Source organism: Trachurus trachurus (genome assembly GCF_905171665.1).
Source record: "Trachurus trachurus genome assembly, chromosome: 14".
Lineage (NCBI taxonomy): Eukaryota > Metazoa > Chordata > Actinopteri > Carangiformes > Carangidae > Trachurus > Trachurus trachurus.
This window is the reverse complement of record NC_139903.1, coordinates 15,702,685-15,722,682: the sequence shown is the minus strand read 5'-3', so window position 1 is coordinate 15,722,682 and position 19,998 is coordinate 15,702,685. Positions and strand designations below refer to the sequence as shown.

At 42.1% G+C, this 19,998-nt stretch overlaps 2 protein-coding genes across 2 annotated transcripts; both read right to left on the bottom strand.

The window, feature by feature from the left end:
• Nucleotides 1–9,184: 9,184 nt before the first annotated feature.
• Nucleotides 9,185–11,841, bottom strand: LOC310997665 (organic solute transporter subunit alpha-like; the record flags this gene model as incomplete). The annotated part of the gene is made up of 8 exons (XM_083987447.1): nucleotides 9,185–9,330; nucleotides 9,411–9,516; nucleotides 10,011–10,157; nucleotides 10,266–10,377; nucleotides 10,495–10,653; nucleotides 11,146–11,219; nucleotides 11,343–11,494; nucleotides 11,766–11,841. 8 exons carry the CDS (start codon nucleotides 11,839–11,841, stop codon nucleotides 9,185–9,187), a joined length of 972 nt encoding a protein of 323 aa, XP_083843573.1.
• A 1,762-nt stretch (nucleotides 11,842–13,603) lies between these two features.
• On the bottom strand, nucleotides 13,604–19,809 carry LOC310997628 (palmitoyltransferase ZDHHC20-A-like; the record flags this gene model as incomplete). Its single annotated transcript, XM_083987399.1, has 13 exons — nucleotides 13,604–15,509; nucleotides 15,611–15,657; nucleotides 15,793–15,875; nucleotides 15,971–16,057; nucleotides 16,144–16,270; nucleotides 16,362–16,494; nucleotides 16,985–17,105; nucleotides 17,320–17,352; nucleotides 17,471–17,540; nucleotides 18,110–18,230; nucleotides 18,318–18,412; nucleotides 18,510–18,536; nucleotides 19,692–19,809. The coding sequence occupies 12 exons, from the start codon at nucleotides 19,807–19,809 to the stop codon at nucleotides 15,614–15,616; spliced, it is 1,059 nt and encodes a 352-aa protein (XP_083843525.1). The 3' UTR covers nucleotides 13,604–15,509; nucleotides 15,611–15,613.
• Nucleotides 19,810–19,998: the final 189 nt, after the last annotated feature.

The window sequence follows — 19,998 nt, the reverse complement described above, 5'->3', positions numbered from 1 at the left end:
AGTAAACATATTTAGCATTTGAGCAAATAAACTAATTATGTTGCTCCACTGGTTATTTTGGTTCAGCTGGAGTCAAGTTTCCTCAACAAACTGATGATAGTAGCCTAATATTGTGAAGTTTTCCTCAGAATAACAGCAAAGAGTTATTATTATTGACACACATTAATGTAAAAAAAAAATCATTTCTCAGATTAAAACTCTGCATGATGTCTTATTAGCATGTATACTGTGCATGTGCTCATTAAGGCACTCATGTTTCTAAGCTCCTCCTCCGGACAATCGCAGCCTTTCGCTGGTTGACCTAGTGAGGTTGGCATGGAAACGCAGAATGAAGCATGCTAAATTAGGTTTCTAAAAGAGGCACGTCGTCGTCTCTCCAGAGGCAGCAGCAGACATAAACACGAACAGATCATAGAAAGCCAGGGTGGCCTGGTTGCATTATGGGTGCTGTAATTTGTGTAACACACTTGGGGCAGGGGGCTGGCTCAGAGACAGTGCGACTGTGTTTGCAGGGAAACACGCAAACAATCTATAAACAGAGGTACGCTGAGAATACCAATGCAGTATGATTCAAAAGTTTATTCCGACATGCTCCCTGCTTGTACTTCACTCAAGGCTGTTGTCACTATCACTTACAAGCATGACAGCCACAAAGCTGGGAAATCATGTGAATGGGTGTTGACAAAAGGCAGCATTCACTGAGTATGTCTGTTTCACTTTCCGCTTTAAAACTGCAGGAATCATATTCACATCAGCAGTTTCCTGTAATGGAGAGCGTAATGTAATTCACCACACCGTGGCACAATGTGAGCCACTCATAATCTCAGCCCTCACAGACATGGTTATCAAGCGACGAGCTGTTTGAGCCAATTCTTAAACCTTTCTAATTCCAAATTGCAGGTGTTACCGAGAGGCAAACCATGTGTTGTGTCGGACCTTGGGGGGGAAACTGTTCTTTTCTCAGGGAGATGGTTTCACCCTGTGTAGCCTGTATCAGCACCTGATGTGGTGAAATCCTCGTGCTCTTCTCGGGCATATTATGGTCTTCTCTTCTCAGCTCGCAGCCTCTGGCTTCCTAAACTAAACAGAGGTCTTTTTGTGTCACCTCCGCAATGGCTTTTTCGAAAAAGCAGGAAAAAAAATTACCCTTTGTCCTTTTACTCATTATTTCTAACACCAGTCTCTTAACGTTACCCCATGACTCAAATCAGCTTCCTATCCTTAACCTGAGGTTTCACTCTCAACACTAGTAGCTATTGGAGTTCCTTTTCACTCCGGCTTTTTTATTCCAATAATAATCTGGATTTTATTCATTTCTGCAGAGCTACTGAGCCGATATTAAATGTCCAGATCAAACGATCCACTCAGTCCGAGGGGGGAATTATTCAGCAGATCTATTGGGTGCGTTTGACACTAAGAATAGCAGTGACACACATTCCCGAACCCTTTTTCCTGATAATAAGGTATGCATGTTAAGCGTTTCCCTTGCAGCTGATTGGCCGGGCTCGGCTGACATTCATGTGCTCACTATTCAGGTCACTGAGCTTGGAGGGTGGATGATGCTGGAGTGATGTTCCTGCGAGGACTCTCTGAGCCCAGGCTGCAGGAAGATGTTGATCCTCTGTGTGGATTTGTCAGTGAAAATATAAAATGTTTGACATTTCTCTTCCCTCTGATCCTTGAATTTGTTTCTAGAGATGACAGGGTTATGCAATTGCCTTCCGCATAAAATTAACTTAAGAGATTATGTATTCTTACTAAATGTGGAGTGAGTAAATCCTTTTAAGTCTTATCTGCCTGCAAACTGCCACAGGAAGGAACACGGGATATAATTCACAACTTCAACAGATCTCATCTCACTAAGTACTCATATTGTTTTATTGATTAAATAGGAAACAGAACAACATAGATGAGAGACTATACACAGAAATATTGTTCTCATCTTACAGTATAAGTGGGATAAGGATGTGCCAGTGTACGAGCTGGAGATCTCATCTCAGCATCCTCCCTGTCTCGCTCAAACGTCCACAGTGCCATTCATAATGGCTGCTGCTGCCTGTCCATTTCACTGGAAGGAGTTGCCCCACACCACCACCACCACCAACAACCCCCTCCTCTTCCTTCAAACCACAGTCTCTCCCATAGTTCACAGTGAGATCTGATTGAGTTACATATGAGCAGGCGGACACAGGCGCTGTACAGTTCAACATCTTGTGCAAAAATTAATGGCACGTTTTCTGCTACATACATACATCCAGAGATAGGTGTGGAATGTAAATTTGGTTGTTGCATTTATTTATAGAGCTCCTGCTGTTCTTCTCCTGACACAAAAAAAAAACAAAGGTAAAGGGTCTGGTTGTTATCAAAGAGACTTTCTGGAAAGAAAAGACAAAAAAGATTTGACGGTTTCCTACAAAAAGTGGGAGTAACAAAAGTTAAAAGTACTGTAGAAAAGACTGAATAAATTCTGAAAGTCCGTAGCAAAAGCACCCTTAGAAAGGCACTCGCCCATGTTGTGTGTGACTGTGTTCCCAGAAGACCTTTTTTATATTTTGCTTATCCTTAGTCACCGATGCTGCTGTGTGTCCAGGTGTGACCCTGAACCTTTCCTGAGTGCGTGTCCAGTTGGCTCAGCACCAAGGAGCCAGGCTTGTTGCTCCAGCTCCCTGTGGAGATGTTTTGTGCTTGCGTGCTGTCGGCCTTCTTGACTCTGTTACTGTTGCTTATGGTGTAGTGAAGCCAAGAGATGACAGAGAGACGAGCCAAGAGTTACAGTATAGAAACATGAATTAAAAACGGGTGGTCATGTAGTTATAGTGGGGGAAAAAAAGTTGCAGTCAGAGCCGTGATCTGTAATCTTTGATTGATTCAGATTCAGTCCATTCTTTTATTTTCTCATCTGGCTGCTGCCTCCTGCAGCTGCCGGTTTATTTCCAACCCTGCGGACAGGAACCTTGGATACAGGTATCTTGGTGCGAGGGGGTTCTTTAGCTTGAGGGATTTGGGAGGCAGTGTGAGACTGTGCGCCGTGTTTCACAGGGATCTTTGAGTCACGCGGTATACTGGTGAGGACTTTCTGCTGGGGAGGCTGATGACTCTCCTCCTGGGTGTGTTTTAAGGTGGGTGCATTGCCCTCAACATCACTGATCTTATCTCTGCTCCCTGCATCATGTGAGTTGAAATGGGGCCTCTCTTCTTCTAGCACAGGAGTAGTCGGGGTTCTGCTCACTTCCTCATCAACATGTTGGCTCTCCCGGACAGGTAGCTTGGCCGCTCTGCCCCCTCCAACTACAGGTATTTTGCTAAGCCCCGATGCCTTTACTGTTGGTGTCCTCCTGTCTTTGGAGGAGCCCTGGAGGCTCGTTAGTGACTCGCTGTGAAGTTCTTCTGTTTTGGACGGCCCAGTCTGGGCCCCCTGGGCAGCTGTGCAACTTGGACTAGTCAGTTGCCAATCCATTGATGCTTCTCCGCTCCCTCTCATCTTAACAGAGGCCTGGGCTTCACTCGGTGCAGGGGCCGAAGGAAGAGAAGTGACAGGGCAAGGAGCAGGAGCAGGGGTGGGTGCGGGAGGGGCTTTAGATACAGAAACTGGAATTTGAACAGTGGCTGGTGGATCTTTAGGTACAGAAACTGGGATCTGAGCAGGTGGGCCTTTAGGTACAGATGCTGGGATCTGAGAGGAAGGCAATTTAGACACAGAAACTGGGATCTGAGCAGCCGCTGGAGGGCCTTTAGATACAGAAACTGCAATCTCAGCGGCTGCCAGATGTCCTTTAGGTACTGAAACTGGGATCTTAACAGGCTCTGGAGAAGCTTTAGGTACAGAAACTGGGATCTTAACAGGCTCTGGAGAAGCTTTAGGTACAGAAACTGGGATCTGAGCAGGTTCTGGAGAAGCTTTAGGTACAGAAACTGGGATCTTAACAGGTTCTGGGGAAGCTTTAGGTACAGAAACTGGGATCTTAACAGGTTCTGGAGAAGCTTTAGGTACAGAAACTGGGATCTGAGCAGGTTCTGGAGAAGCTTTAGGTACAGAAACTGCGATCTTAACAGGTTCTGGAGAAGCTTTAGGTACAGAAACTGGGATCTTAACAGGCTCCAGAGGAACTTTAGGTAGGCCTACAGAAACTGGGATCTGAGCAAGTTCTGGAGGAACTTTAGATAAAGAATCTGGGATCTTAACAGGAGCGGGGAGATCTTTAGATACTGAAATTGGGATCTGAGCAGGCTCTGGAGGAAATTTAGGAACAGAAACTGGGATCTTAACAGGCTCCAGAGGAACTTTAGGTGCAGAAACTGGGATCTTAACAGGAGCAGGGGGGTCCTTAGACACAGAAATTGGGATTTGAGCAGGGGCAGGGGGAGCTTTAGATTGAGAGACTGGGATCTGCCCCAGAGCAGGAGGTAGAGGAGATGCTGTAGAAACAACAGCATGAGAGGTAGGGGCTGGAGTTGGTGTGGGAGCAGGGGGCGTCTTATCTAAAGAGACGGGTGCAGGAGTGGGTTTAGTTGTGGGAGGAGCAGTCTTATCTAATGAAGCTGATGACGGAGAAGGGGCAGATGCAGGGCTGGGTTGGGTTTTAGCTGCAGATGGGGTAGAAAATGAACTACTAACAAAGGAGGAGGGGGTCTTGTTAAGGTCCAGTGGACTAGAGGTGACCACAGGCTTGGAGAGGGCCGCAGATACCGAGCCAGAGGTTGTAAATGACACAGGAACCGTCATCTTGGCGGAGACGACCGGTGCAGGGGATGGGGGTTTGGTTGTAACAGCAGGGGCTGGTGATACCGTCACTGGGGCTTTAGCTTCTGCTGCAGCCGAACTTAGGAAAGGTTTGTAGGTAGTGGACGTTTGCAGGTTCAAACTTGTGGCTGAATCCAGTTTAGTCGATGATGGAGGGTGGGTAAAAGCAACAGGGGTGGGAGGGCTATGTTTTACAGGTGGAGGTTTAGCTGACACAGGAGGAGGAGGGGGTTTAGCTGACACAGGAGGAGGCGGAGCAGGAGTAGCGACAGGGCTGGGCTTACTTACTGAAGCAGTAACTGGAGGAGGTGCTGTAATCTCTGATGCCAACTTGCTGGCGGTAGAGGTAAGAGTTGAACTAATGGAGGAGGGGGCCTTGACTACAGTGGCTGGGGTGTTTGGAGGAGCTGTGGCGGTAGCAGAGGTGGACTTAATCGTTATCGTAGAGGAAGACGTTATCGGAGCGGAGAGGCTTGCTAAAGTTACAGGGGTAGTTGAAAGCTTCGTCGCGGTGGACGTAGGAGTCGATTTAAATTTACTGCTGGCAGAAGCTGCTGTGGAGTCTGAGCTCAATTTGACCGACTGAGTTGTCAGAGTGGAAGATTTGGTCAGCGTTGTGATGATGGTGCTCGGCTTGGCAAAAGTAGAGGAGGCTGCAGTTGTTGTTGTCTTCGCGAAAGAAGTAAAGGATTGAGTTGAGGCAGTCGTGGGGGCGGCTACAGAAGAGGTTTTTGCTGTAGTTGCAGTGCTGACAAAGGTAGAAGTCAGCGGAGAGGAGATGCTGGGTTTGGAGAAGAAAGATGTGGAGGATGGAGAGATATCACTCAGCCCAGTGCTGATGGCGCTGCTGGCTTTACCCCACTCTGCCTCCACATCAGCCATGATGTCTCCCCCCCCTGAGATCGAGTCAAAGGTCAGGAGAGAGGAGATGTCTGCCAGCAAGGAGCTCAGGCTCTTATCACCAATCATCGGCGGCTCGGAGGTGGGCAAAGGGGGCAAATACTCATTAGTTCTACTCACATTGTCTGCTGTCGCCTGGGGGGTGATGGCCTTTGACGGGGACGTGGGAGCGCTGTTCTGTGGGGTGAACAGGCTCTTGAAAGACCTACAACTCTGGCTCTCAAGGCTGTCTGGAGATCGAGGCTGGGATTTGGGGGTGAGGGTGAGATCCTCTTTGATGATTTCCACGCTGTTGGCACGGGACGACATGAGGAGCGGGCTCGGAGGGGCATCCTCCTTGTCCTCTTTATCCTTTGAGCGGAACTTAACATTGCCAAAGAGACCCTTCAACCCACGACGCTGCCGACCCACGGGCTGGCTCACAGTGTGGACTCTGCGGTCCCCGACTCCTCTCCGGCCGCCCCTCAGTAACGACAGGAAGCTGAGGGACTTGGCTGAGCTGGCTGAAGAAATGGAGGTGCGAGCAGGAGCTGCAACCATAACGCCATCTTCACCCAGCGGCTCCTCCTCTGCCTGCTCCCTCTCCGCCTGACTCACCTCCTGTCCCTTCTCCTTCTCCGACTCCTGCTCCAGATCTGGTGCAGCGCTCTCTGATAATCCATCAAGGGTTTTGCTCTTAACAGGTGACTTGTTGTTCCCATCCCCTTTGCTTCTAATAGAAAAGATGTTACCTGGCTTGCGTTTCCCGAACAGCTTGAATCCTTTTCTGATTTTCCCACTCGGCTGTGATTCCCCAGGCGGGGGGTCCATGTTATCCGTTTGTACATCCATCTTCTCTCTGTTTCCCCCTTTTCTCTGTATCCTCCAGTCACTTGCTGCAGTTGTTGTTATTCTCCAGCCAGTGGAGAGAGAGCATTTACATCCAGACCTCCTCTTTATCTCCGTCTGTCTCCTTGCTTTACCTCAGTGTCTCTCAGTGCGTTTCTTTATCGTTTGTCTGTATCCCTCCCTCAGCCTATCTTTCCCATCCAGCCCTTTCTCCTCTATTTCTCCCTTGAAAGCCCCTCCCCTTTGCCTCTTTTTTTTTTTTGTCTGGCTGCTCTCCACGGTTGCCATAGCAACTGAGGAGCTAAGCAGCTTTCGTCAGCAATGCAGAGCCAGGGGCTGTCATCAACCCACCCTGAACGCAGCTTTCTCTTCCTCTCTCTCTTCCTTCTCTGTCTGATGACTCTGTTTACATAAACACCAAAGACAAATAGTCCATTAACAGGGGAAGATTTTCAATTCTGAATGATCCTTTTTTTTACATAAACATCTCATTTATACATTTTTTTCCCAAGTCTATTTAGTCCCGGCAAACTATCCGAACTTGACACAACATAAAATCAAAATTTCATGAATAATTATTGCCGCATTCTCATAATTTATTGCGTTCATGTTTGGGAGATCATTAGCATATTGACCTACATCATCATATGTTAAAAAAAAACATAATTTTAAAATTTGTTATAGAAAATATGAAAAATAAAACAAATGTAAGGCGTCCTGCAAAGTGTAAATGATTTCTATCAAAGTCTTGTGGGAGGGCGTGACCTTTTGAACATCTTCACAGAGTCAACAACAGTCCTGAGGACAATGAAGCCATTGAGGCTGATTGCATAATTATAAATGAATGAATTGATTTATTTTAAAGATAAGGAAGAAAGATGAGTATGGTAGTATAGATATGATTTTTCAGTCAATATTTCTTTTGTGTAAATATCAATTTGAGCATTTTTATGATTTAGGCATCCGGTCACTGTGAAATGTGTGTTTGTATGTTGTTGTTTTTAATGTCTATAATGTCAAATGCACTCATCTAATCAACACAGTGCTCTAGCTTTCTTTTTTTTCATTCACTTTCATTCATTTCACATTTTCAGGTTTTTGGTATACAGACTAAATGAGAAGCTGCTCTGAATTTAATTAAATCATGAGTAGCTGTGAGAATCTTGTTAGTAGATGTTAATGCTCATCAAGGGCCTTTAGTTTAATGGATTTTCTGCTTGTCTTGCACAGGTATTGGTAAATGACTTAAATTACCTATTTTGAAATAAGTCCAACCTAAGACCTAATAAAGAGTGAATTTACTTTTTGTCAGGGCCCATACTTGTCAGAACTTATTTTGTGTAATGTCTGCGTGTTTCCCCCCAAATTAAATTACTGTGTGTTTTTTACAAATTGGTCATGTGAGTCATAAAGAGGCGAGGGGTCGTTCTTTATTATCAGGTTAGTGGATGAGGATTTGAGGTGGAACAAGTGCGTCCTCTTGTGGTTGCTTGTCACAGTTCGGCTGCAGACAGATTTAAAGTGTTTGGAGTCTGAGAATAAAGCTGCTGTCTCATCCACATGCATCCCCTGGCCCTAAAAAGTCTGAGTAAGTGGGTCAGCAATCTGTGAACAAATCTGGCTGTTTCTCCAGACTGTCTTAAGACACAGTGGGAGATTTAAAGATAGAGTCACACTGGTACGCATAACGGACTATAAAGTACAGATTTAATTGCTTTCTAGGGCTTTGGCACATTTGCACATCGCCAGGGTGCAGAGATATTTGCAACAGAGATGTGTCGACATGAGATGCACACTAGAACTGAAATCTTAATAAATAAAATGATCAGAGGGATACACAGATGATGTTTTGATGCATACACACACAGAGAGAGATTCAGTTAACACAAATAAATAGGTGCTTTTATTTACTATTTCTAGGAAAATGTAAAAAATGTTGTTCTCCCATGCACACATATTCAAAAACCTCCATGATCTCAGTCCAAAGGACCAGTTTGTGAGTTTTCGGCCTTTTGGCCGCTCTGCATTTGTCCCAGTTACAGCACTGGTCCTCTCTGACAGACAACCTATTAAAAACACTGTCATACAAATCTCTAATAATTTTTCAGTTTCCAAACCTTTTAAAGATTAAAGAAATAATTTAGCATTTTGTTAGAGAGACACATTTGCTGTGCAGAGACTTAAGATCAAAGGAGTGACAACACTGTTGTACCATATCTGTCTTCTCAACTGTGGTTCTTGCTGAGAGTATTCTTTGTCTTCCACAAAAACAAAGAATATCTCTCTATCTGTTATCTATCAGACAACAATGGTTCACTTCCTCAAGTTTAGAAATGTCAGTCTCTAACAATTCTGCCTCCACTCCAGAGATAAGAGAAAGAAATGTCATTCCTGGTGCTAAAACGGGGAGAACATGTAGGCTAAACACTTTAACACCATGTTTCTAGAATCTGTGTAATTTGGGTGAATTAATGTTTTTTTTGTCATCTATAGGATACAAACCAATGTCAGCAGATGTACAACAGGGTTGAAAGGCACCTAAGTAGTCCTTTGATTATAAAACAAAAAGCTTCCTCCCCTTAAACTAGAGAGACAGAATGAGGTAAAATGTTATCTGCTGAAAAGGTTTGTCGGACTGATGATGGTCTCTTAACTTCAATAACCTGATAGATCATTAAAAAAAGCAGTGTTGGCGTCCACGCTCTCACACTCTTTTCAGACGTCATGCTCCACGAGAACTTTAGCGTTGTAGTCGTTGTCATGCGCCTCAGGGGGAAGTGTGTCATATGTGCGACGGTACAAAAACCGGGTGATCAGAGTGATGATGAACATCTCCATGATCATCATTTGCTGACTCAGCACTGCAGGGAAGAAGGAGAGAGACAGGTCAGGTCACAGGATCAGGTGGAGATGCACGAAGATACTTGTAGATTTTTCTTACTGGATCCTCGAGCTTGAGAAGAGAAGGGAGGTGCACAGGCAATGGTCCCATCCAAGGCCAGGATGTTAATGATTGATGTCTGCAGCTGACTTAACACAAGTATTAGCTGAGGAGGAAACATTTCCTCATCAGTTGCATGCAGACAGTTAAAGGTTAAACATGCACTCTGTAGCATCTCTGAGAATCAGTATTAGAGCAGGCGTTGAAGCCACAGCCAAGCAGACTGGTCGACATGATGAGTGGGTTTATGTTTCTTTAAATTGATACTGCCCCATAAACCGTTTTATTATTTCACCCACTCATTATAAGACACTGCTAGGAAATGTGTACAAACAGTAAGACTCAGCGAGGGCTGCTATAGTGGCTTTGTGAGACTGTGCTTTGTGCTAAATGCTAAATACTAATGTTGATACAAAGGTTGGCTAAATGAGAGCACCACTCTTCATGAGTCATAAAGCAATCAAGCAATTCATTGCATGAGAGTGAAGACATTTCCTCTTAACCACTGCAACACAAAGTATCTATTTTAATCTCTTGTAAAATTATTTAGAGATTTTCATCATTGAGGTTGTGATTGAGCACTGTTTGTTCGTCACTCACTTGGTACATGGCGTACTTGCAAATAATATTAATGTTGCGTAGATGGCCATTGGTGTTCATGAAGATGATGGCTACAGGCCAGAGGGAGGTGATTGTGAGAACGCCAATGAACGGGTTAATCCAAATAGCTGTACCAGTGATTTCTAACTGGAGAAGAAACAGAGAAATATTAATATTTTGTCATATTTCGGTCCTGTCTGTTCTGTCTTGGCTTTTGTACAATCAGATATGTAGCAAAGTGTTTGAAATACTTACATCAGAAAGGTCAAAGTAACCATTTGTCCACAATATTACGGAGAGGACAGAGAGCACAGTCTTGAGGATGGCATACTGAAGAGCGCCCAGTTTGAGTAAGAATAACATTCTCCTGAATGATCCCAACCAAAAAAAGACCAACTTTAGATATCTTTACTGGAAAAGGGACAATGTCTGGTCCATAAAAAGACATACAAAGGATATAAATAAGTGTATTAGTGTTTTATACCGTGACATGGGGACGCGGGGTAAACAGGGGCAGCAGCAGCAGCAGGGTCCTGTGCTGATCTTAAAGGTTTGACCAGAAAACCGCTTCAGAAAAGTATGTTTGCCCCCCAACTCCTCGATCATCAGAACCAGGACTTTATACACCACCACTGCAAAATAACTACACAGAGAAGATTCAGATTCAGTGCAATAATTCTTAGTTATTATCACCCTCATGGAGCATTGACTTCATTTTCACACTTCACAGTCTGAAATCTGTGCCCCCCCATTCATTTATCACCTGACACACCTTGTCTTTGCATGTGAGAGCTGGTTTTAATAAGCACATGGTGGCTAGAGGTGTGGCACGATCTTTGATCTGTGCATGTAATGATTCATCCTTGGTGGTTAAACTTACTCTAAAAACTATAGTAGTAGAGATCACATAGTGAGTGCAGGGGGGATTGTTTGCATTTAATCCTTTGTCCATGAATCCACTTTTACCTTGACAAAAGTTTAATTTAATAAGTGTTACAATTCATCTCATCATCATTTATCCTAGACTATGGACAGAAATCTCAATTTCATATCACAGCCAGTGACAGAAACCCTCAGCTGTATGAGAATAATTGGCCCTGTTCACTAATGTAGGTGTATTTAAGAGAAAACCTACCAGTTAGATGTCATGTCTGTGAACATGACCGCCCTCGGGATCCACATCCCAAAACACGCCATAGTGGCAATGACCTGACATGGAGAAATATTTTGTTAAAGCATGGTTTGATTTTCAGGTGACATTTTTGTTATAATGTTGTATCTTACTGGACTTCTACTGTATTTTGTACCATCAAATTAAGTGTGAATGCTTACTGGTGCTGCACCGTTTATCCACATGATGGTTGTCTTCTTGGGGTAGGACAGTTTTTTATAAATATAGACACACTGCTCCAGGTAGAGCAGCAGGGACATGCAGGACATGGCGGTGAGCATGGAGTACAGGCAAATTCCAAATGTATCCAGCTCTGATAAAAAAAATACATAGAAATCAGGTGCAAATTAATTTAATTCCATGACTACTGACACGTGACTACTTGTATCCATGACCGTGTAGCATTTTAGGTACTATCAGATCAGATTGTGTGGATCACAGAGGAAATATCCATTCAAGACTCTCAGGCATAGAGATGCAAACAAGTCACTAAGTGCTGAGTGTGTGTTCACGTCATTAGCACAGACTGCGGCTGATAAGGAAATATTATCAGCCAGCAGGATGCAGTAATGTGGGTCACTTACGCTTTATCACGTCCGTGGCCAGCGGAGGCTCCTGTAAACAAGCCGGGTCAATGGTGCTGTTCAGTTCTTCCTCCATGGCTGGTATAGGCTACCTCTTGAGAAATTCACTAATGGACTGAAGTTTACAAAAATAAATGGATCTCCTTCAGTAGAAGTCGATCAGTAGGTGACTGTACAACAAGGTTTACTCAGATGATCTGCTTTCCCTCCACATGTCAGTGTCCAGCGTTGGATTCTTGTAGCAGATTCAACAGCGTGCACTTTACCCTGTAGCTGACTTTTAAGGAGTGAAGGTGAGATGACAGGTTCAGAGGTTAAATCTTTATGAGAACCTCTCCATATAAGTAACTGTCGCTCATTCATTCATTCACAGACTGAAGTCACAGTAATTAAGATGACACCACGTTCAGGGTTTTAGTTAAAAGGCTGAACTTTGACAGGGTGTGTTGTTTCCTTTTACAGTAAATATAAAGATACATAAAGAGATACACGTGTCAGTAAGCGGACATGCAGTGTTTCTTAGTTAAATTATATAACATTATTGTGTTCATGTTATAATTTTTGTTGTAGTGTTCCTCACAGTTCTCAGTAAATCCTTATGTTATTACTAATTATAAAGAACTCTTTACTGCAAATAGTGTTGTCAGCATCAGAGGTTGGAGATTGGATAAAATGACAATTCCAAACAAATGTTTTTTTTTGGAAATATTGATCTCTTTCTCATACTGAAATGATCCTCAAATGTCAGTGCATTTGTCAGAAAAGCAAAAGAAAATGCATTTGTTCTCAATATTCAGATTTTTGGGTGGCCACCCGATATTAATAAATAATATCCGGATTACGCCAAAGAGGATTTAAGAGATTTAAGAATTTGATAATCATGGATAACCCCATTCAAGGAAGGTACAGTATGAACTCTAAAGGTTCAATGGGTTTCCTTATTGTTGAGGCTCTTACAACTTAACCTGTTGCACAGATATGACGAGTTGAATGACACTGTGGTCGTTCACCTTTCACCACCGAGACGAGTAGTAGCTCCTGGCAGGTTGTGTTTATGTGCCAGTGAAGAAATCAGCTCGGAACACTTAGTCCAAGCTTTAAATGATCTCGAATGTCACGGTGAACTCTCTGTGCACCACCAGTTGTCTTACTGCACTGTACTTGAACTCTGAGGATTAGACACTAGTGCCATTCATGATGGATATAATGTAGCATGAAGAAAAAAAAACAGAAAACTAAGAGGGTATTGTTTCATCTTGTGCCATCTCTTAGAATTCTTTAAGGATGGATGATCCACCACTGGATTTAATTTAATATCTCAGCAAATATCAGTGGCAGTGGTTTTGTTTTGACGACCACCATAAATATAGGAAACCAAAGACTTTACAGTTAAATTAATGGGTCTGTGACATCATGTTTAAGTAAACCAGTGGTTTCTGCTTCATGCATGTTTCTGCATGATTTTGATAATCAGTGCTAAAAATAAAGTACAGCTGTGGCAGCTGCTGGTAAACCACGGCACAGGACAAAAATATATATGTTGAATCCAACCTGAGGAAGCACTTTTGATATCTCATGAATTGCTCAGTCAGAAATAAGTCACATCAAACAAAATTAATTTGACAGTTTGACTGGAATCTGGAAAAAAAAATATATAATAATAATAAAAAAAAAAATACATATATATATATATATATATATATATATATATATTGTTTTACATTCTGCTCATGTGTTAAGAATCACAGGGAACAAGTGTTTAAGATGAAGAATCACACTTTATACTGTATTTTCATACATTACATTTGTTGTTATAGAACAATGAAGATCACCCTGCATGTAATATTTCTCTCAATAAAAAAGCGGTTCTTTACAGGCCTAAATAGCAGCTGTAGCTTCCTGAAGGTGTACTAAGATAGTAAGTTCAGTCAGTGAAATTAGTTATTAAACTACGGTGAGTACATTCAAATGGGCTACCACTCAGTCTCTACACATCACTGTTATAAAACTGATCGCTCAGGAGGCGAATCCCACACTGTGCACCATTTCCACTGAAGTGAATGGAATGTAATGAAACAGCTGCCAGGAGCACAGAGAGGAACAATCGCAACGACCCTGGTAAATAAAGTCCACCTCAGCTCTCCTGGTTCAGGCTCATGGACACAGTGCAGCAGATTTTCCCTGTATAAACATTACTTTATATTGTGTTTTCATTTTGTGCTCTTTGCTTTCCAAACTTTCAAATAAATCTTATCATCATCATTGTTGTGGAAAAACAAATGGAGAGAACACAGATTTAAGCCTTGACCCTTGATCTAATCATATTACACTAGGGTAAAGCAAAGGATTGATCAAAAGCAGAAAACTGTTTTACAGAGGTAAGAGGACAACCATGAACATCTGTCATCTGGAATTTTTTTTTTAAAGAAAATAAATACAAATAAATAAAATCAACATACAAGGAAAAACAATGCAATGAATTTACAAAAAAGTAATAGCAAAATAAATTACAAATATTTACAGTGCAATGAAAATGGCAATGTCATTGACAATGGCCTGTTAGGTATCATTAATTATTTGGAATGAAATGCAGTGAAACTAGATTTGGTCCTCACATTTCAAGCTTAGATCACTTGCATATTTACCCATCGTATAAAACTTGAAAATGAAAAATAACATAAAAGTGTAAACAAATCTTTTCAATCACGTAAACTAAATTGAATCCTTTGATTACTGACTAGCAGTCGTAATAATTGCACTGTGCTTGGAGTGAAAAACTGACATATTATATTGCACACAGAACTGATATGTGTCACTGTTTTGTATGTTGAGTTCCACAGAGCTCACTTTAGTGGTTCCCACTGCTCTACATCTAACATAACCAGATTTGAGGCTTAGTTATTAATGCTGGATTAATACTGATGAAGGATGATTATTTTATTGAAATGTATGACATGATTAATCCATGTGGATAAATATCAGACATTGGCTCAAGGGAGAAAAGGAACAAAACATCTTTAAGATGTCTTTGGCTCAAAACAAAGACAAAACCTGTGATGAATCTGGAGGGTTCAGAAGTCTCGGTACAGTCTCAGGGTGCTTTCACACAGGCAGTGTTTACGTTGACCCAGTTCAGTTGAACTTTGGTGCGGTTTGTTACATGAACCTGCCTGGTATACGACACAAGTTTAAAAAAAAAAAAAGCTGCTTCATTCTCAAAATCTATTATATAGAGTGGTAAAAACAAACAATATGAAAGGAAATGACCAGCACTACAAATAACCTGTGTACTCGTGTACTGCTTTATGTGTGTCTTCACTGTTAAAGTTTAGCGTTACTTCTCGCTAGCGTTACTTCTGAGTTTCATTTTTATAATCTGGACTCATGTAAACATGACGTACCACGCATCTTTTTTCGGTGAGTCATCAGGAAAACATGACGCTCTGCCAGTGGTGCAGCATTTGGACCAGAGTGAAAACAAACATGTATGAACATGAACCGTAGTAGCTAAAAAATGAAATAATGCATCACCCGTGGTCAGCACCAGTTTGTGTGAAAACACCCTCAGTTGGTATGGTAGCAGTTATGTGTAAAGCACAGTAGATGATTAAAATGGACATTTAAAAAAACATGTGGCTTGTGGCTGCACGTTCAAACTCAGAATGAGGGTGGAGGACGGCTCCTGTGGAGGTGCTGATGCTCCTGATTTAAGGCATCTTAGTTGATGAGCTCTTTACTGATGACCTGTGCCGGTCAGAAGAGAAATAAAAGAATAAAAAGAAATAAAAACACAGGACGAACACAAACTAACTTTACATAACAGTATTCATGTTAGTAACACATACCGGCTATGGCTCACTCTCCATTGTCACAGAGACAATCTGACCTCCATCTGAAAAGAAACCAGTGGGGTCACAAGAGATGTTTCAGGAACTGTTGCAGGTTGTATGATGAGCAGAAAAGTAAAAACCACAAACACAAGCAAAGATGACAAATAGTGTGAAAAAACCACAAGCAAGTAACACACCAATTTTCTCTTTGCTGTCGTCCACTGTGTGTTGTATGTTGTTACCAGAGGTAACACTGGGGTTGGGCTGCCCATCAGCAAGGCTGTAATTAAAATCACATCAGAGATTATAACCTTGTGACCAAAACTGACAGGAAGCAGATTCAATCTAAAAAAATAAATAAATAAAAACACCAGCCTTTTTCCATTTTGCTGGAGGATACTGTTTGCTTGTTCAGGGTCTATGTGCACCAGCCTGGTGACGTAGGAATGTCCATCCCCCAGACTGATAGATCAGATAGTGTCAGCATTAGTGAACATGTCAGATCTGGAGCTAATGTTGCTGCTACATCGGGTCTGAGTAGAACTTACCTTGAGAAAACAGGACAAATCCAGTACTTTGCTTGGTCTCCAAACACCTCAGCTACGTTTCTACTAAAGCCAAGTGAGAACCCATTTTTGTCCGGTCCATTTGCAAAGACAGGAGCTCTAAAGGCCTCTGAGAAGGAATAGAAAAGCAAAACAGTTAGTGGTGACTTAAAAAGATACAATCAGCAGGTGAATTCAATAGGATATTTATTTATAGATACCGATAGTGGTCCTGTTCTTTCCCACAAGCCACAGATGGTAGCTGAGGAGCGACAGGATGCTGATAAAGAACAGGGCCGCCACGAAAAACAGAAACAAGATGTGGAATTTGGCGTGCGTGTCGGGCAGCTGTTTCTACAGAGACAGAAAAAGAGAACAAAATGTTTGTCTGGTCACTCTGTATGTGATAATGAATATTTAATGTTAACCCTTATTTACTTAACCACCGGCCATGTCAAGCTGTTTCCTGTCTGATTTAATTTATTTTCTTTTTGCATTAACACAATATATCTCTCCACTGTTGGACTACGTGACAGGATCCATTGTCTCATGAGAAGCTGTATGCTGAAGAGAGTCCACTGATGAGCCATCACATGACACACTTGTGCACTACAGTGAGACATTTGTAAACCGAGTGGTCAATACTGTATCTTACAATACAGTCAGTTGTGGCTGATCACATGCCTCGCCACAGCCCACTTCACTTTTAAATTGTATTCAATAATTGATCATGTTTCATAATTAATTATGTATTTCAGAGGATGCAAGTCCAGGCATCAGACCACAGAAAGTATGCACATGTCAGTTTAACAAAATAATTATAAGAGGAAGTTTTGGTACTTACAGTCCAGAATTTGATGAAATACTGGACGACTGTAGCACAAATTACGACACAGTAGAGCGAGGCGTATGCCAAGAACAGGACAAAGTACTTGTAATTTGAGAATCCAACACAGTTATTAACCCTGGAAGAAAACATGACAGAAACATGAGACAGCGATATCTCTCCATAGTTTCTTGATTCTAAAATAAATAAATATAAGTAACCAAAATGACAAAAGCTGACTAATATTACTACAAAGCTGTGATAAATGAGCTGTAGGACAGCACAAAGAGACAACTTAGATAATGATGAACTGAAGAACAGTTTAAATACAGAGTTGTATGAGGAAATCCTACCAGGGGCAGTGATGGTCCATTTTTAGCACACACCTAAAAGGGTGAGAATAAAGACAACGTACATCCTATTAGTAGAAAATAGCAGATACAGTATTTACATGACAGACACAAGCTTTAATTATACTTTGTGTACAATTAGAAAAACACTCACATTTCACAGGTTGAGCAGTGATGGCAGCGGTCAGGCTTGATTACCTGGCAGCTGTGACAGTATCGAATGGCTGTTCAGAGAAAATACAAGCAGAATTATTAAAATACAATGCATACTAATATTATTACTTATGAATATTGTTTTTTGTATAAGTAATATTTCAGGTATATTCAGCATTTTTAACACTGCCCTTTTCATATTTTAGTAAGTTGAATAAATGTTGCCAATGTCTATATGCCATCCTTACAATTGAGCCAGTGAAGCTAAGTAGGTTGATGAATGGATAAGCCAGGTGCGATAATAATAATTACACTTCCTCATAACTGAAGTTCTGTAAACAAAGACAGACCAGGCTGATATGCATCAGCAGAGACACCAAATCTTCTAGAAACATGGAGGAAGTTGTTGAGGAAGTTGCACATTCAACCAAAAGGGGAAAACATGGTGTAGCAACACCTCTACAAAAACAAGTTACAAACATGAGCCAAACAAAGACAGTATCTCTCCATCCTTCCTACTTTACCAAAGCAAACAGTGACAACAGTAAAACCGTTCCTTAACATTGTTTTCCCACGGTGGGTCTCTTTTGAGGAACTACTGAGAATTATAATATTTTTGCTGCTGTGGTGCAGGCCTCACCTCCGCCCGCTGTTCGCGTATATACGGGTAAATTCTTTGCCACTTTCTTCAGGATCTCTTGTTGCGTCTCAGCTCGCTCCTCTCGCTCATACAGTTCCTTCTCTGCTCTGGGCAAACAGAACTGACAAAAGAGGAAAAGACAGTGAGAGAAAACCTAATGCATAACACTTAGAAGTTTACACTTCCTTTCATTTCTCTCTTGCCTTACCGCTTTTGAGGGGCCTTCTGGTTTGGACCATATAGTCTTCCAGTAAGACCATATGAACATGGAGAGGAAAATGTGAAAGATGACCAAGTAGCTGACTGTTGAGAGAAAGGACACATCTGATTTGTGACACTTGTATCTGTGGAAAAATCTTTGTTGTGTGTGCAAAAGTGTGCATTATGCATTATCACTTACTTCGTTCTGCATTATTTGGGATTGTATCTGCATAAAACAGAGGAAAAATATATTAGTGAGCAGTAATGGATGTCAGAAGAATGAATGGCTACACATCCCCCACTACACACACACACACACACACACACACACCAGCCCTTTCTCGGACCATGTGGCAGCAGCCTGGCACGGCCAGCAGTGACCCACCCATAACAGAGAGCTTTGTCTTAGCAGCAGGGATGTCCCTGTCCTGACCACAGCCATTGAATTTCAGACATAACTGCTGTACGTCTACACACTTATAATAGCAACGTCAGTACCAGCCTGAAAACCCACTGTGGGTGAGGGGAGGGGATGGTGCCTGATCAATATCTAGCCTATCTACTAAAAAATACATGCAATGCTCATGCCCACTGAAGCTCTTTAAGACCAGCTGAGCTGAGTCAGGGTCATCTTAAATGAATATGCATTTAAATATTCACTAATTTAAATATGAAACAAATGCATTCTTCTTATTATTTCACTGACTACTGACTTATGAATGTGTTGAATGTATAACTAATTATTTCACTGAAAAATCAATATCTGAATCAATCATTTCACTCGATGTTCTTGCATTTAAGTGATTTCAATGTCTGCTAATACTGCCAATAATTAATTCATTTAAATTAAGCAATTTAGGTACAGAAAGCCGTTGTTACATGGTATAAGCCCTTTGCATTACTTTATTACAGTGCAAGAGTACCAGTTATTAGGCTGAACAGCAAGCATCTTTAACAAGTACAACTTAAAAATCTGAGAGCTCCGACAAAAACACAGCAACACAGGCAGTTTTACAGTCTTCTTTAAACTTCAGACCATTATGTCAAGTCACCTGGTGCATAACAAGTATCACGATGAAGTTATTAATCATTAATTTGCGGCGGTGGAAAACACCCGGACTCTGCAAATCTGATCGAAAAATAAGTTGAACTGTGAGAGTGACACAAGAGACTGACTGCGGGGATGTGAACCTTTCACACAGTCAGAAACTGAGGTTTGTCCGCTCATCCATGCAGCCTCGGGGATGATTTTAAATCTCACTCCAACAAGCTCATCAAACTTGGCAACCGCTGAAACTGTCAACAGAGGCAGGTGTCGCACCCCGCCGGAGGAAAGAAAACACGTCCAAAAAATTTAATAAAGAAAAGTGACGGTACTTACACACACACAGCTCCACGACATAAGCGTAATATGACCAGCCGACGACCAGGTTAATAAACAGGACAGGTACCCAATTCAGAGCCCGTTTACAGCACTTCAGCGCATGAGAGGGCGCCATCTTTAATCCGTGCAGGATATTAGCTGACGGCGACGTCACATCCACGGTTTTAAGGGACAGAGCCAAGGATAGGACTACAACCAGAGACACACAGGACTACAACACCCAGACACCGACGGTCCGGCGCAGCCGCAGCTGCTCCTGGACCTGTAGTGTGTTTATGGTAGCCATGGTAACCTATACATCAAT